The sequence below is a fragment of the Platichthys flesus genome, chromosome 21 (assembly GCF_949316205.1).
Source record: "Platichthys flesus chromosome 21, fPlaFle2.1, whole genome shotgun sequence".
NCBI lineage: Eukaryota > Metazoa > Chordata > Actinopteri > Pleuronectiformes > Pleuronectidae > Platichthys > Platichthys flesus.
The window spans coordinates 2,973,784-2,991,938 of NC_084965.1; the positions used below are offsets into that span (position 1 = coordinate 2,973,784).

Consider the following 18,155-nt stretch of genomic DNA (forward strand, 5'->3'; position numbering starts at 1 on the left):
CAAATATTCCCACCCTAAGGACACATCCTCGGGCAGCACTATTTCTATGAGGGGCACTGGTTATTGCCCATGAACATGCAGATGGGAAAGACAGGGATCGAACCACCGATCTTCTGGCTAGAGGACGACCGCTCTAACCCCCATTGTCTTCTTCATGTATGGCACCACTTTTTCATCTTGAGATATTTGTTTGGCTGTGTTCTCACATCAGCTCTTTTGGAGGTTCTCAGGAGTTTTGACTTGGAGGCTGGAGAAGCTCCGCAGAAAGTCCAGAGGTTCTTCAGAGGTTCTCCAGAGTTATTTCTCTAATTGGACAAGATGAAACAAAAAGCGAGGACTTTTAAAATGCCTGTGCTACTGTAAGTGTGTTTTTCCAGAAGTCCTCCTCCGAGGATCCAGCTCCTGATTGACACAGATTGGCTGCAGTGAGCAGGACTGAACTAGAAACCTTTCAGTTTCAGGACAAATGGATCTAATCTCACAGCATCCTGACACTGAACCAGCACAGATTCTAATATGGGGGGAGCTGACATCTTCAGGGTTACAGAAATATTGACGGACACACTGGACAGAAAGAACATTTCTGCTTTACTTTCTGAAGGGAGCTGCCACAGGCTCACACACACAAACCAAATGGCTCCGGACTGGTTTGACGTTATGATGGGGATGAGCCAACTTCGGGGAATGGAACTTGTATGACCTCGGAACAGCTCGTGATTTTTGAAGACAACAGAAGATTGTCTTAACGAGGGAAGAAGTGGAGAACAACGATCGCTCCAAGGGATTACGAGAAGTAAACTCCACTGACCCCCGGATGACTCCGCTGACTTTAAGAAATGCAGAAGAGAACATGATCCCTGTCTGATTTCATTTCAGAAACCTCAGACTTACAAACACGTTGGGAGTTCGAACCCGATCTGACAACAGGGGAAAGGACTTTGCTATTCACCGACTATTACAGCCTCTGCTTGTGAAGATGTTCACAGCAGGAGGTTAATGTGTGATGATAAGAAGGAAATGTGGCGGTGGATTGACTGAGATGGGCCGAGACGCTGCAGCGTGTGAACATCAGAGCTCGTTTAGATCCTTAACCAGACTTTGTTCTCTCTGTATGGATTCTCTCATCCTGCAGCAATTTTTCAGTCAAGACCTCGGACAGGGTGTAATCGTCCAATTTATTTAAGGGGAAAATATAAAAACAGTAAGTGGCATGAAGGACAGAATGAAGTATTAAGGATGAAAAATGGATTCTGAAATAATCAGAATCCATTTAATATATAATAATATATTAAAGAAGAATACAAACATTCATTCTTAGAGGAAGAGGAGCTTAGATTTTATTTGGATTTTCATCTCTGCATCAGACAATATTCCTCAGTTCTATGAGGGTCAATTTCATAAAATAAAAATCTCCCTCCTCAGATTTGGAAATCGACCTGAACGTTGACAGCGCACGTCTGAGATGTGTTGAAGGGTCTGAGCCGGGAGGCAGAGCCCGAGTGTCTGTGCAGACCTGCCCAGATCGACTCTCAGCCGGGTGGAGTCAAGTGGGGTGGAGCGCTACGTGCTGGAGATCAAACAGTGGAGAGTAAAGGTCGACAGTAGGAGCTGGGGAGAGTTTAGCCTGTGCACACATGAGGAGGGATAGAGATTAAAGTGAAGAGAAATCTCCCGGGTGGTGGGGGGGACTGATGAAACGAAAACAAGGACGGAGGATCGAGACGCTGCTCCTGATTGAACTCCAGATTTTCATTGTGACGAGCAGTTGAATCTGTATTCACCGCTGGCCTCAGAGCAGAGAGAGTTTGTCTTTGCCCTCTCAGAGCCACCGTCCTGGGGGAGCCCGGTATTGACTGCACTCAAGCAGCCGCTCCGAGCTCCCTCGGTAGCATTTAGGGCCGAGCCGCAGACGGAACCGTGTCTCGTTAGGCTCGCCCCCCCCCCCCCCCGGGGTAACCTTCAAAGACACGGACGAACTCTGAGACGAACTCTGAGACGAGCTCCTCCTCGAGGCGAGCTCGATCTGAGGGATGTGAATCGTGATCCTTTTCCCTGAGAGCAGCTTTTCAAAGGGACTGGAAGTTGGTCTTTAACAGCCTCATTACACTGATCTGCTGGGAGCGATAGGGACACGTCTTCATCAGAGAGATGGGACGGGACCGTGGAGCTTTGAGGGAGATGTGCTCCTGCTGATCGCGGTTACCTGGTGTAACAGCTGAAGGTAAAGAGAGCAAGTCTTTTAATTTGAATCCAAAGCTCCTTTATGTTTGATGTTTGAATCTCATGCTACAAGTTCAGGAAGAAGCCCCCAGCGGAGTTGTGACCCTGCAATAAATCACAAAGCTCCTTCTCAGTGATGCACTTTATATTCTCTGACATGCTCATCACATTTCATACAAAATGCATTCCCCCCCACACAGGCAGCTGCACACACACACACACAGACACACACACATTAAACGGCTCGTTTCCATCACTGAATATCAGGCTCACCCTCCAGTATCTCTTGGCCGTCTCCACCCTGGAGGGTTTCCGGCGAAGGCCCATCGATGTCCCCATGGAATGATCGAACATCATCCTGTAGCCGTCCGTGGCAGCTAGTCAGCCTCTCGCTGTCCAATCGCCGGTGCAGCTTCACCGCCGGCGAGCCACCGACTGCTCTGACAGCCCGCTAGCCTTTCCTCTTTATGAAGACGCTGCCACACCCAGAGCCATTACTCTGTGTATTTCCCAGCAACTGTGAGCAAACAAAAACAAACCGCCAGTCCCTCTGTCTCCAGACCCGCACATTAACGGGCCCTAATGGAGGCCGGAGACAGTCACGGCCGAGATTAGCTTTCACTTTTCTGCCCGGGAGAGTCCTCGTAAAAACCGCTGCAGGGCGCTCACCTCTTATCGCCGCTACGCCACAATTAGACGGCTTAAACTGATGAACGAGAGAAGTTTGGAGATCCAGCTGCAGAGGGAGTGCACAGGGGTGATGCCGGGGGAACAGGGGGAACTCAACACCTCCGCACCAGAGGCCACGGAGGGGAACAATCAGTGCTAAACTGTTTATTCAGGCATTAGAGTTACAGCGTGGCAGGTAAGTGGCTGATTTGAGATCAGGAGCTTGCAGTCGGGAGTGTAGGCGAGTGTTGAGTGCCAGCCCTGATGACGTGAGGCAGGAGGAGCGAGAGGCAGCTTCATGTTTTCTGTGAATTTCCAGTTGCACCATCCTCGGCTGCAGCTCTGCTTCACTGCATCCACACAAAAAACAAGTTTAGAAGATGGTCATAAACTAGGCCGATTTGAGGCTCGTACCAAAGTAGCATTTTTTTTCCAGGCTCTATATCAGTTTTAATCCTCTTCCATACTAACATGCTTTAAAAACTCAAATACAAGCTCATCTTCCTACACATGTAAAACGCACAACAGTTGTTCGAAAACAAGATCAGCAACACTAAGTGTTTGTCTGGATTCTTGAGGCAAAAATAAAATTTAAATTTCAAAACATTATTCCCAATATCACCTCCAACTGATCAAATCCACATGGAAGCAACACTTTCAGTATTAAATCCTGTTTTTCCTTCCGTCCGGTTGCAGCAGACGTGATTAATCTCAGCAGGGAATTTAATGATAACAATTTGGGTCCTTGTCGGGGGGGTAATCTCTCACAATAAAATCGGAATAATCTTCTTTTGATGTCCACGGCGATCATCCTGTAATTGCCTGAGAGATGAGGAGGTTTACCTCACGAGCGGAGGAGACGCTTGGATCCTCGCGTGAGGTTCACACCTGTAAAGTGAGTGAATAACTTGACCAGCGAGTGAGTGCGAGAACAATTGAATTTGAATTATTGTTCATTATGAAACCCCCCCCACACACACACACACACACATTCGTCAATCTAAGAGCAAGTTGATTTGCATTGGAGGCCCAGATGTTCAAAACCTTGTCAGTCCAGCTGTGGAGAGGCTCGACTTGATTAATGTATCGCAGCCTCGTTGAAGTATTAACACTGTGCCGGGTCCATCCTGATAATTGTGTCATGTCTATAAAAGCAGAGACAGTCGAGGAGGGAAAACTTTTGGCTTTTTTTCGCAGACGCCTGCAACACTTTGTTTAAAATGTGGTCTTTTGCTGATAAACAGTTCAATTTGTGGCAGAATGAAAGAAAAAAAGTCCAAAACAGAACATTAGGAATGTTTACGAGTAAATGTCAAACCGCTGCAACGAGCGGCTGTAATTGACAATAGGCCGCGTGTTAAATTGACTCAGTCAGGATTACAACCTGGAATCTAAAGCTTCACAAACATCTGCTTACGGTCGGAGCTGAACTGCTGCAGCAGCTCGGATTAGTCTGGTCTGTGCACAGCGGCTGAATCCCAGTGTGGCACCGGAGAAATGTGAAAACAAAGTCTTCACCTGGGTAATGAGGACATGAAACAGTGAAGTGAGGCTGGGCAACTTGTGCAGAGCAGCAGCATCCCCCGGAGTTCATCTGAAGTTTCTTATCATTAGACACCATGTGTTTTTGGATCAGGTGACATCGGTGCAGGTAGAAACTCCTGCTCTTTCCGTGCTTCGGTTCTGAAAGTCGGCTCTTTTCTTTTCCCCCTCAAAACCAAAACTAAAGTGCACCTCCAGCCCGTTGTTGCACCAAATTGAAGCCCTGTCCGTCGTCTCAACGTTGACATACAGGACAGGACAGTATTTATCTGTATGGTGCATAATTCAGGCTGGTGGTGCAGCCCCGTCCAGAGCCTTTCACCGGCCGGAGCGAGGCTGACAAACAGTGACAGATAAACCAGGCAGGCTGCATTCTGCCACTGCTTTATGGCTGACAGGCCCTGAAATGGATTACTAATGGATCAAACAGAGCAAAAAGAAACTACTGCAGGAAGGGGGGGGGGGTGCTGCTACCTGGGTGTGTGACAAGGAGAGAGAGAGCTTAGTGAGAGAGAGAGGACGAGAGAAGGAATAGGAAACCATTAGAAAGTGACACTTTTGAAAGAGTCAGACACTTTTGGGGAACGGTCCAGTGAGCGTTCTGCTCTGTGGCCCCTGGGGGGGGGAGGAGTCGGTGTATTTCTTCCCTCCGTCCCGGACGAGGAGACGGACGGAACACACGTTGATGCCTCTGAGACGCCGGCACGGTGTCACTAATGTCTCGTCTGCACTTTATTTCCTGTCAGATCAGAGTTGATGAGGGAGCAGCGTCCTCAAGGCCAAACACGGATTCAAATCGTGGATGAAAAGACAAAGTGCTGCTGGAAGTGTGTGAGCGAGTGTGTGTGTGTGTGTGTGTGTGTGGGTGTGTGTGTGTGTTTGTGAGTAGCTTTGAGGATTGTGCTGACACAGCCAAGCGCCCACCACATGGGATCACAGTGGTGTAATGATCTAACTCCTGAGGCCCCGGACGTCACGAAGCTCATTTACAAACCCTCGTCCCCCGGTGCCCCCTGGTGCCGCACAGAGAGAACGATGTCACTTTCATAACTGCCTCGTTTGTGGGCAAAAGAACTTTGAACACTTGATTCATTTGAGCACGACCTCCCGTCTTTCTCTACAGCTGCTTTTACACAGCATTGGAGTCTGGATACCTTCTGGATATGTTCTGAAAGGGCTGGACGTGAGACATTTTCTGGGAAAGACCCAGACAAAATGTCCAAACAATGTCAAAATCAGCCCCTTTGAGAATAAAGCAGGACAATTCAAAGCAAGCATGTCAGCGTTTTAGTTTCTATTAAAACTAAACAGAGATAATCTCTACATCTTAAAGGCAAATTTTAGGTCTGAAAACAGCTTAATGTTGCTTATTTGCCAAGAAGCCAAACATATAATCTGTTATGATTTGTACAATGTTCTGCACACATGTTAAACAGTGAGTTAATAATAGGTCCTGCATGAGTGCCGAGGGCAAAATACACAGCAACAATCTGTTTCTCATAAATTTGTGTTCCGTCTAAAATGATGTATATTTTCAATTATCATTTCAGAAACAAACCTGTCAGCAGCACAAATAATCTAATTTCTTTCCATCTGAAGCTCTGGAAAGCTGTGACAGGTCAGTGAGGAGATGCTCAAGTAGATGCACATGGTCCTCCAGAGCCAAATAAAGCCGTCTCTCTGCTGCTTTTCATCGTGTATACATCATAAACCATCTTCTCCTTTTCATTCCTCTCACAAAACAACATCCACGAGTCATTTTCAGAAAATAAACCAAATCCACAATACTGTCTCCCGTCCCCTCGAATTATTTTCCACTTCTATTCTTCTAATAAAGCAAACGGCTCCACAGGAAAAGCAATATTCTGAGGCCGAAAACAAAGAGGAACATTTGTTCCATCGCCCTCGGTTCATATCTGAGAGTAATTCTTCACCCACGTGCAGGGAGGTGCATTTATCCTGAGCCCAGTCGCGGCCTCATATTGTCCCGTAATGGCTCTATGGATCCCGAGCAAATAAAAAAAAAAAAAAAACAAGGGTTGAAGTAATTTTTAAGGTACAAAACGTGTCCTCGCTCTCTTTAAGCCGCCTGTTTTTGGGGGACAGATGTTTTATATACGTGCTGCTGTTATATTAAAAGCTGGTTCGAAGGCGGTGGACATCCAGAGCGATGAAACATGAAGGAAAGAAAGGAAATCCATTTTTATTAAGAGGCCATATAAGATCTTGATGTATGACAGAGGAAAATGTGAAAATAACACAACATCATTGTTTTGCCACAGAGTCGAACGTGTGTGTCTGTGTGAGCAGCGGGTGATAAACGGCTTCATCACAAGTGAGACGTGCTGCGCCACAATAACTTAGAGGCAAAGTTCACTCAACACAAACGTTATAATAGAAGGTCAATGTGATTCCCCTCTAAATGTATTGTTTCTACACTGTTAGAGCTCTTTAAAAAAAAACTGTCTCTGCAGTTGATGATGTTCATTCAAAGCATCATCGGCTCTTAGATCCTACTGTGCATCAGATGATCCCAGTTAGAGAACAGCTGATGAACAAACTGGAGCATTTAGTCGCTAAAAGATCAGAATTTCCCGTCAGCAAGTGGTGGAGACCCAAAACAGAGCTAAAAGAAGAGTGAATAATGGTAACACATCCATCAGGTGAGGATAAATACATTTCACACAACTCATTTCATCTGTTTCTTCCAGGTTTATACGAAGCAAAGTCAAATTAAAACAAATGTGGTTGTTTGGCGTCCATCACAACTCTTCACCTTGCTTCAAAGACAATGCACAACTTCCTATCTACAGCCAGCTCTGTGATTCAGCCTCACTCTGAAGTAAATGTGCTCCCTGGCTCTGGAGCAACAGTTAAATAAGAGCTTCAGGTGCCAAAGTAGCTGTAAACTGAAATGGAGCAACCCCCCTAAACATCGACATTCAAGTCAGCGCAGCTCATTTCAGCCGAGATACAAAGATGTGCAGCCCCGGACCGCGCAGCCATGACCGGAGCCATGTGTCGGGGACTGGAGACAAGGATGCTGATGTAAAGACTCGCTTCATCGGGCCGACACCGCTCAACGGGATACAAGGTCAGGAAGAAGAGAGCGACCAGTAGAGAAAGGAAAAAGGAAAATAGATCAGAGGAGAAAGGGAAGAGGAGGCGGTGAAGATTGGGGGCTCGGTTCTTTTCAGCCGCTCTCAACAGGTCAGTGGGAAGGAAGGCAAGACAATTCCAGTGGGTAACGAACTCTGGAGGCAGAATCAACCCACGGAAGATAAATATAAACACAGGATCCAGGGACAAAATGAAGTTTGTTAACCAGCACTACATGTCAGAGAAAGGCCACTATATGAGAAACGTTATTTATAGCCCGGAGTCACTTTAACAAGGACAGAAATGGAGACGCTTCGATAAAATCTGACTGAATTATTGCTTTATTATCTCGAACCTGTAGTGGAATTTACCTCCAGGGCTCCGCTTTTTGTTTCAGGTTCTTACTGTCAGACACATTCGCTTCTCTGCTCAGAGGCATCAGGGGCGGCGCTGAATTACAACCAGCAGGTGAGTCTAATTCTGATGTTTGTGAGAAGGAGGAGGAGAATTCTTAAAATTAGCCCAAGCAGGATGAGGGAGGAGAAGGAGGAGGATGAAAACAAAACGCTGTTAATCCATGAAGGAGGAGAAATAGAGAAACCGTTAATTTAGAAAAGCAAGATTCTTTATGGAAATCTGGATCATATAGGGAATCAAGTAAAGCAGAAAATAAACAGATAATAAAAAAAGGGAAATTCCCACTGGAAATTAAACCAAACAACCACATTCACTATCTCATTCACACCCACGGCTCATTTTACAGTCTCCAATTAACCTCCATGTCTCTGGACCGTGAGAGGACCCAGGAGCGCCTGAGGAAGAACCCACGCAAACACGGGGGGGGGGGGGGGGGGGGGCATGCAAATAATAACCCTGCAGAAGGAACTTGTTGACAGTATTTCCCTGACTCTCAGATCCAGCCTCAACTTCATCTCCTGTATGATGCTAACGGTTTGTTTCTCCACAAGCTCCTGCATTAATAATGCACAATCACTCTCCTCTCTCTCTCTCCTCTCTCTCTCGATGAAAACAAAACTGTCATGTTCATCTCCGAGGAACCCGACAACCAGAGAAGCGCCACTTCCTTTTCCTACCACACCTCTGAAGGCCAGAAGTTGTGTATTCATTGTGTGTCTGTCATTTCCAGCAACTGGAAACTCTGCCTACTGAGTCTCGTGGAATAAATATGAGTTTGATTTATGTGCTGAATTAAACACACAGACTCATTAGCAACATCTTGATGCGGTAGAGGAGGATTTCATCATTTAAGCTGTTACGATCCGATGTAAAGCCGAGATATTAACGTCCCCGTGCATCGTCAGCTTCCAGCTCTCCCAGCTGACGGGCTCTGAATGGATTCTCGCTGTCTTCTGTCTTCCTGTTTGCAGTTTTGCATTTTCTCCATGTGTCAGCGTGGGTTTTCTCCAGATACCTCCTCCCACAGTCCGAACACATGCAGGTTAATTGGAGACTCTAAATCGCCCGTGGGTGTGATGAGAGCGTGTGGGGTTGTTTGTCTCTATACGTCAGCTCTGCTGGGATCGGCTGGATCTCAGGCCAGGACCCCCGGGATTTGGGGTTTAGATAATGGAAAAGAATTTCACTCCATCAAATGTACATGCACATACAATTTAGAGGAACATGTCAAAACTGGATTAAATTGAAGCCGGCAGAGTCGATAGAGCAGAGTCAACGTGTCACTTTGAGAGGATGCGTGATGAATGGAGTTGTTTCTTCTCACACAGGTGCTGATTTGATCCTGATGCATGTGGACTTGATGTGCTCTCACGCTCTGTGTTGCGCTTTAGCCCATTGACGCTGCTGCTGCCGGTATCTCATCTCCCATCATGCTCTATTTCTCTGTGTGGTTCCTGTAAAGTCAGGGAGACGCCAAGACGCTTTAAACCCGTCCACAACAAACGCACGCTGTTTCCTGCTGATGCTAACACAGAAAAACATATTGAATATACGAATGCATTAATTCAAAGCCTTAGTACTATTTCTTCACTGAGCCAATTATCACAAGGCAGCGAGTCAGGTGACTTCACTTTTACCCATCAGGCCTCTGCTGTGATCCCTTGTCAGCGTCCACTGGGTCACTTCCTCCCTCTATTGTCCCTGAGACACACTTTTCATCTTTTATGATATAATTCACTATTCAATTATCCACCTCTGGTTTTGATCAAGCGTCTCTCTGTGCCAGCCCCCTCTTTGCCTTTAAGGCAAATGCTTTATCTTGTCCGTCCCCGTCCCTCTGCCTCTGTACTTTCCTTTCATCATCCCTCATCCTCCCTGTATCATTGATTTAACCTCACTCTGTGTGTGCCTGGCCCTCAGTCCCAACAGACGCTCTGCTCGCACGGCGAGACGATTCAGCCATTTGCCGCAGAAATGATCCACGTCGCTGTGAGACAGGAACAGGACAGCCTCTAGTGGTGCAGGGGGGGCACTTCAACCGATGGCTTCACCTCTCAAGCCTGAAGGAGAAGATGAAGCTGTCTGAAATGCAAAGATTCATAATCATCTGAGCCGTTAACACTAATCTCAACAGGTACATATACAATTTAAAGTCTGTAATATGTCCTAGAAACTATAGGAACTGTGTCTTCTGATTTAATGAGCCTGAGAGATCTGCTCTCTACCAATTGAATGAAACAGAATTCTCAGTATGAATTAAAAACCTTGAGAAAAACACATTGTTTCACACAAGTATCACATCTGAAGACCAAAACCTGCACAAGTCGAATTTGAAGAGCATTTCAACTTGAGATACTTGAAAATCTCTCGTCTGAAAAGCCTCTTTGCTTTGAAGAACCCTTTTTGGATGAGAGCTAAAGAATCTTAAAGCCCCTCAAGCGAGTCCAGTTACCTACGTACCACATTATGAAATACAGCATGAACTGGATGATTGAGGATCTTCACAGACAAACTTCAGACGTGTGTGTTCCCGTCTAAATTTAAACCCTGGAGCAAAAAAATAAAAACTTTTGCAAACTCGTAAAGACGCCGACTTGTCGCCCTTGGAAGAATTTCAGACCAAACTGCATCATAAAACAGATGACTCCCCCGCTAAGACAATATTGGCGTCCGACATCTGTCATAGTTCGGTATATATCACACGCTTGTTGTTTTTGCAGGAGCTGGGGAGTTATTTGCTTCTTTCCTGTTTCCTCCCTAATCTGAGAAATACTGCGGCCGGTCATAAATAATGACTAAATCAGCACTCCAGCTCTCTGACCCATAAAAGTGAAATGCAGCGCAGCTCTTAAGACCCATGTGCTTGTGTGGATTGTGTGTGTTTGTGTGCAGCTGTGTGCATGTGTCAGAGAGATGGATAGGGAATGGGAGAAGAGCTCTGCTTAAGAACCCAGCACAGGAGCCTTTCGATTCCAGCCTCCCTCATCGCGCCGCTTCTCCCCGCGGTGAAAACACCTCGTGAAGAGGCCGGATATGAATTTGTTTTATGCTGAGATGAAGTTATTAATGCTCGCCATCTGTTATCGTCAGCTCGCTGCCAGACGAGCAGCGGCGACACAAAAGAGGAACGCAGCGCCAGAGAGTTGCAGACGTCAACGGGGAGACAGCGCTGTGCCACCTTGGCTCTGATGAATAGGCCTTACCTGTGTTTACTGAGCATTTATCTCACAATTTCTGCAAAACACACGTTCCAGGGGACACGTCAAATGTCTGGGAGATAGAGATGGATGCAAAAAATAATGTTTTTGTACAAACTATTACTTCTTCTTTTATTTTGGAAGCTGTCACACACGACAGTTCGGATGCAAACGGTCATTATTTAGCAAATCCCTCGAGGAAATAACGTGGAAAGTTTAGATTTTTCCTTTCCTAACTCTTTCTATGCTTTGCTACACACTCAAGATAAATGCAAAGATAGACATTGATGAATTGTCCCTTTTTCCAAGATACCTAAAACATATCTGGCGTCAACAGAGCATTCATTTCACCGTTTCTGCAAAACACAGGTTTTCAGAGACACACGTCAAAAGTCTGACAGACAGAGAAAGTGATGAAATAATGTTTCTGTTCAACAGTTACTTTATTTTTCAGTTTTTTTCCGTCATTACTTTGAAAATCCCACGATGGAAAAACTCAAGGAAGGTTTAGATTTTTCTGATTCTATGGGGAAACCATTTGTGTCCTTTGCTATACATTATAGATACGTCTTTGCATACACATTATATATACATATAGAGCAAACCCATTAAAAATCACCTTCACCCTCTGTTACAGCCGATCACGTGACCGCCACCCCCCCCCCCCCCCCCATGCAAAGACAGGCCTTTGCACGAGGGTGCAGAGTTACACACACACACACAGACTCTTAATGTGAAGCTGATTTGGTTAGCAGGCGCTTCCGTGTGATAAATAAACCATGCGGACGATTTACACCCTGATGGCTGCATAACTCATCGCCGGAGGAAAGCGGTGCACGTGTGAGTGAGTCATGTTCGATCAACATGAAGCGTCTGAGGCTTTCTATCACCAAGGGGGAAATTAGCCGGATGTGAAATAACCGAGCCAGAGGTCAAAGTGGCTCGAGGATTTTACCACATGACAGTAATCAAGTGAAGGTTTAGAAACGAGAGGAAACAATATCACTCGCCTGGTTTTCGTTAAGTCTCTGTGTCAGTTATTCCCCCGGCCCTCATTCAGCAGGAATCTGACAAACACACACACGGGTCTCCAGATGCCCCCCCGGAGTCGAGAGCGTGGACAGATGACTCTCTCTCTACCTTTGCCACAGGTGCCATTATTCATCACTCACTTGCTATTTCCCAATCAACACAAAATAAAGCAGAACCAGGCGGACGCTCTGTGTGTAATCAGGTAAATGAAGAGGAGTGGGAGCTCATTATTCTGCACTGAACAGACAGAGGATGCTTCTATACACGTCGCTCGACCTAAACTGTGAAGTGTTCTCTCCATTCCACAAACAGAGAGCAAACTGAAGTGTGTGTGTCGCCTCCATCTGGTAACACAAACATCTGGCAACCACGTGTCAGCTGTTGCACACGCTTAATGTCATGTTACATCTACACTGGGGCCTGACACCACTTTTCCATGAAAGTCAAACTGGTCTCAGACTCAATTACCAACTACCAGAGAGTCTGAAGCTTCTGTTCATGAGAGAATAATAAAACTTCAACAGTTATCTCAATACTCATGAAGCTTTGAATCTTGAGGGGTTTTCAAGTTACACTGTTTACATGTGCTACTGCTGAAGGGCTGTGTGTATATAGAGCTTCTCAGTCTTATCCACCCACTCCCACACTAAACCACGGCCATCAGATGTCCCCGTCTCACCCAATGACACCTCAGCAAGCAGACTGGATGAGCCAGGGATCGAACCACCGACCTTGAGGAAGTGGACGATCCACTCTCCCTCCTAAACCGCAGCTCATGTACAGTACTTCATTAAGTGGATCATCCACGGCTAAGTGCTGATCCGAGTACTTACTGAATCTGTTGGTCATGCTGCTGTGTGTAGTAGATCTTGGTATTAAACACTGGTGCAGCAGGTTTATTCACACTGTGTGTTACAATGGAGCAGAGAGGCCAATGCAAACTGAACTAATCCAACAGATTCTAATGAATCAGACTTTCAGAATTAATTGGAATAGAATATTTTTAACAGTATATAAATAAAAGGCATTAATATCAGTATTAAAAGTCCTGGTGGTAGGTCAAATAATATGTAGAAAAGGAATGTGTAGAGCCGTCACTATGCTTATCCTTTAAGTGCAGTAAATATATAAATAAGTAAAAAGATAATAAGCTTGGGACTGGATAATATAAAACTGAATTTTATCTGCCCAGTGAGGAGGAAAAAATTATTCCCTTGACTTAGTCAGAACTCTATTATGCTCCAAATAACCTCCAAACCTGCTGACAGCGGGGAAGAGGGTATAAAAGCAGATTCTACTATATACTATATATATTTACTACTCCCCCCCCCACACACACAAACACACACACACACACACACTGTTGTTCATTATTACTCTGTTCCTGAATCTGACACTGGCCAGCTTATTAAAAGTGCATTTCAGGGCTTGGCTGCCTCATAATCCATAACCAGGAAAATATCATTTTTGTCTGTGTGTGTGTCTGTGTGTGTGTGTGTGTGTGTGTGTGTGTGTGTGTGTGTGTGTGTGTGTGTGTGTGTGTGTGTGTGTGTGTGTGTGTGTGTGTGTGTGTGTGTGTGTGTGTGTCTGTGTGTGTGTGTCTGTGCGTTTGTGTGTGTGTTTGACAGAGAGATAAAGCCAAAAGGGAGAAACTGTGTGAATTAAAGTGCGAGTGTGGATTCATCCTTTTTGTTCCTCATCCCCCTTAATACAAAGTGCAGGGGCAAAGCCATTAGAGCACAGAATCAGCAAGATGGGTTCAAAAAAAGTTTAACTGGGGGAATATGCGACTTAAACCACACACACACACACACACACACACACACACACACACACAGAGACACACACGTTGCACAAACCCCCACTCACCTCTGTGTGTCTGTAAAGGTTTGAATCTCTGCCATACATCTCCCGAGTCTCGTTACGCGCTGATCGTACCCGACAGACACACAAACAGAGATGTTTACTCTTGTAACAGGGTCTGTGGAGAAAAACTCAAATCTACCACGGGGACGAAGCTCTGACGGAGAACGTAAGGATCCAGTTCTGCTTTTATATCTGTTTGCTCTCTTCTTTTAATGCCACAGGAGAGGGAATCTAATTAGCGAGGCTGAAATGTACTTTCTCACTTTAATACGAAGCTGCAGGCGTCTCAAGTGGGAACAAAGAAGCTTAACATAATATCACAGTCTAGACCGATGTGGACTGGACCGGCGGAAGGTGAAAGGCTAAACAATGCTTGATATTAAACTCCTCAGATTCCCTGTTTAATTGTGAAAGTCGGCCGGGGAAAGTTGATATGTGTAAAATCCAGCAGCCGGACGAGAGGCAGATAACACAGGCTCGCCGAGTGAAAGCTGCTGGAACAAAGAAATACACAAAAACATGTTTGATCAGATCGTAATGAGTTGTTCCACCAGCCGGGAATCATCATCAGAGAGGATTTTCAAACTGAGATCACAATCCAATGTATTGACAGAGAAGGATTTAGGCGGCGATGGAGAATAAGTCAAGCTCATTCCAAAACAAAAGCAATAATGAGCTGGTTTAGATGCGTCGTCTATTTGGGGGGGGGCGGGGGGGACGGGGACTAATTCCTCCATCTGCAGTCCTCGTATGTAGAACAAACACTGATCAGGAAGCTATTATATGACTGGAAGTATCCACCATCATCATTTGATGCTGTGTTATACTCCTACCTCACTGGGGTCAATGGAATATTGCATAAATGTTGATTAATCCTCCAAGTTTCTCAGAAGGTTTCATCAAGTTGCTGATCAAGGTCGACAGAAGGTAAATTACCTAATATTTCACAATCAAGCCAAAATCAGAGGAAGGTTAAAAAAGCAAAAGCAGATTATTGGAGCAGGGCTTTTAACTATTCGATTTTTATCTTGCGCCCCACGAAGAGACGACCTGAACCTAAACTACCTCCCTGTAAATTAGTTAAAGTAACTTCAACAACGAAAAAACGCTTCTTACACATTAAATCATCAGTGTAATAAAGTAATTTATGATAGTATTTCACTCACAGGGCAGCTGTAAGGGGAAGCAGTATTTGTACTTACTCATACTTCTATTTTAGGAACATTAAGGGATGATATGATCTGTATACGAGTTTAAATACATGACTTGTACTTGTTATGGACTATTTTTATCTGTTCTTCAGCTCCAGAGTTGGGAACCATCGGTTGTGAGGAGCCATGGTCCCTCAGTCGATACCTGGCACAGCGAAGGTGTCCATCAATATCCAAGTGTCCTTCAGCAGGACAGTAAACTTCTGAACGTGCTCCCTCACTTCGTCATGTTCTGGACGGTACAACAGTCGGATGTGAGGCGAAGAATCACACGGCAGAGCAACAAGGACAGAGAGAAAGTGTCGGAAAGAAAAAAGGAGGTGTTGAGATCATGGAGCCCGAGAATTAAAGTGTTAAATTGACACTTTTTATCCAAGGAGACACAGAGAGAGTGAAATGTACCCGGCATCTCAAACACTACAGGCAAGGATCCATCTAGAAGAGACAATACGATGCAGGAATCAAGGTTTCTGAAGCAAAAATGAGATTAAATGAAGCTTCTCTCAGGAAACACAATCTAACGTCTCTGAAGTAGCCATCTGTGACGGAGAGGTATGAAGGAGACAAAGGGTGGAGGCAGGTTTGAAGTGGCAGATCGGGCATGGTGGGGGGTCGGAGTCAGTGGATGAGCTTTTCATCCCAGTGGGCTCCAGTTCTCATCTTCACAGTGGGATGTAAATGTCACCTCCACCAGACTCAATCATTAAAGCCACGCAGCTGGACGGACGCCAAAGCTCGGATTGACATTCAAAGCAAAACCACTGGGACAGGAGAGCGGGACACAGTGAATATAATGTGGAAATTAACAGTGTATAAAAATAAATAGCGTTAAAAACCCCACCACTGAAAGGAGAGAGCAGGATCCTGCATTAATCACTGCACGGGCCTGTATTAATAAGTCTTTATCTCTGACAAAGCTCTTCTCTGCACTCTCATGCTCTCAGGTTGATGAATAGGGACAATACCACATCACTGTTTGTATTGATTTCAGATCATGTTGGAGTTCTCTGCACCAACAAACACAAAGACAAGGGACCAGCGCTCGATAAATCAACCTCATGTTATATTCATGTTCACCTCAACCTGTGTTTTAACAACCTGCGCCCGAGACACACGAGAGTGAAGCCCGAGCTCGCAGATGAATCCTGAGACACAGATATTTGGATAAATGGTGATTTGAATATGGAAACAAACATAGAACGATTAGTACTGAGGTGACAAATGGAAAAAAAGTTAATCCACTTAAAACATTAGGTGTCAACTCTCCTGATTGTGATCAAGGTTAAATTATGTTTTACTTAGTTTGATGCTGAACACAAACTTGTATATTGTTCTCTGACGACCCGCTCTATCTCGTAAAGGTAGCACATGTGAAAGATATATGTTTCATCTATGGTGCTTGTAAAAGTACAGATTTTACCGATTGGTCATTTAAGAAGTGAAAGCTCAGAACTCAAAACCACATAATTCACTCGTGGCAGAATGTTATTCCAAGGTCATGCATTGGACGCTGACTTCTAAGCAGAATTGCAGCTAATCCTAGGTCTTCATGAAATGCAAATAGACTCACGAGGCAGCAAACAGGGCTCTTAATGTGAGTAAAACAGGCAGCCTCTTTAAAACGTCTGTGTTTCAGCACCACGGACAGCTCCGGCAGTCTGGAGCTGAACATCTGGAAACAGCCTCAAACATCTGCACCTGTACTGTAACAGCATCATTATAAAGAGCCAAGGTGACCCCCCCTGGTAGAATGTATGGAAATCACTCGACAAGTAAATCGTGTGTGGTAAACAAACAGCCTCTGAGTCACAGCGAGCAGCTCACACAGCTCAGCATCTGCTTCAACGTGTCGGATCAAACCAACCGGAAGGAATGCTGCATGTATTTATAGCAGAGCCTCGTGGAAAAGCGGATTTTTCTAAGAATCTATGAATAGCACGTCGTGTCAAAACCCCTGACGAGTCATCTGCGGGATTAACTGAGGGACCAGACATGGAGCAGACGCTCCTGACGCATCGTTTATTGACACACACGCCAACCAATCGAGGCTTTGACGCACAAGTTCGATAACTCTGCCTCTGAAAGGGAAGTTAGAAGCTACACTCAGCTTTTTGGCCCTAAAATCAATGTTTCTCGTCATTTTAAAGTCGATTACATGTGTTTTTAAAAGCGCTCAACTGTTTAACGATGGTTCTGTAACCAGACGTGATGGTGAGTTTCTTACATCCTCGTCCTCGCAGTGTCTCCGGCTGTGACGCTGGAGCTGAGGCCGGGATCCCTGGCTCTCCGCCGCCCTCTCCCCCTCCACACCTTGCCCGAGGAGGTGACTCGCCTCCGGGGGGCTGGGGAACGACGTGTTGGTGTTGATCCTCCCGGTGAATCTCTGATACAGTGACGCCATGTCAAAAAAAGGCTGAATAACTTGCCGAGTCCGTCAAGTCCAAGTTTTATTTGTAATTCGATTAGACGAAGCTCTGGTTGGAGGAAGAGAAAAAAAAACTATTCAGGATTCACATCACGTCCTTTCAGCCTCGATGCTGCACCGACGCAGTTTCCTCACTTTCCCCCAAGTTGATGCGTAACTGGCACAAAAAACAAAAGCCAAACCGGTGCAGATCCCAGGACGCTGAGCACACCAGCTCACGATCCGGACCCGAGCAGCCGGAGGAAGCTCAGCGAGAACCAGGCTCCCTCCATCACCATCCCCGAGGTAGAAGGAGAAAGTGACCGCTGTCTAACGCTCAGGGATCAGCGGCTCTTCGTCTTTACGCGCAGAGAGAAGCGGATGCACCAAACTGCCGCGTGCGAACGACCCAGCGCAGCATTTACGCATCAGACATCAAGAGATTTGCACTGCAAACTTATCATGACTTTGCAGATGGAGACGGAGAAGAATCAAGTG

General features: G+C 45.6%; 1 protein-coding gene across 1 annotated transcript in view; it reads right to left on the minus strand.

Annotated features, from left to right (window-relative positions):
• The window catches only part of dpp6a (dipeptidyl-peptidase 6a), a 105,928-nt gene extending 88,110 nt beyond the window's left edge, over window positions 1-17,818 (minus strand). The window contains exon 1 of the mRNA XM_062379092.1: window positions 17,478-17,818. Coding sequence (XP_062235076.1) covers window positions 17,478-17,654 — 177 coding nt within the window. The 5' untranslated portion in view covers window positions 17,655-17,818. The remainder of the gene's footprint in view (window positions 1-17,477) is intronic.
• Window positions 17,819-18,155: the final 337 nt, after the last annotated feature.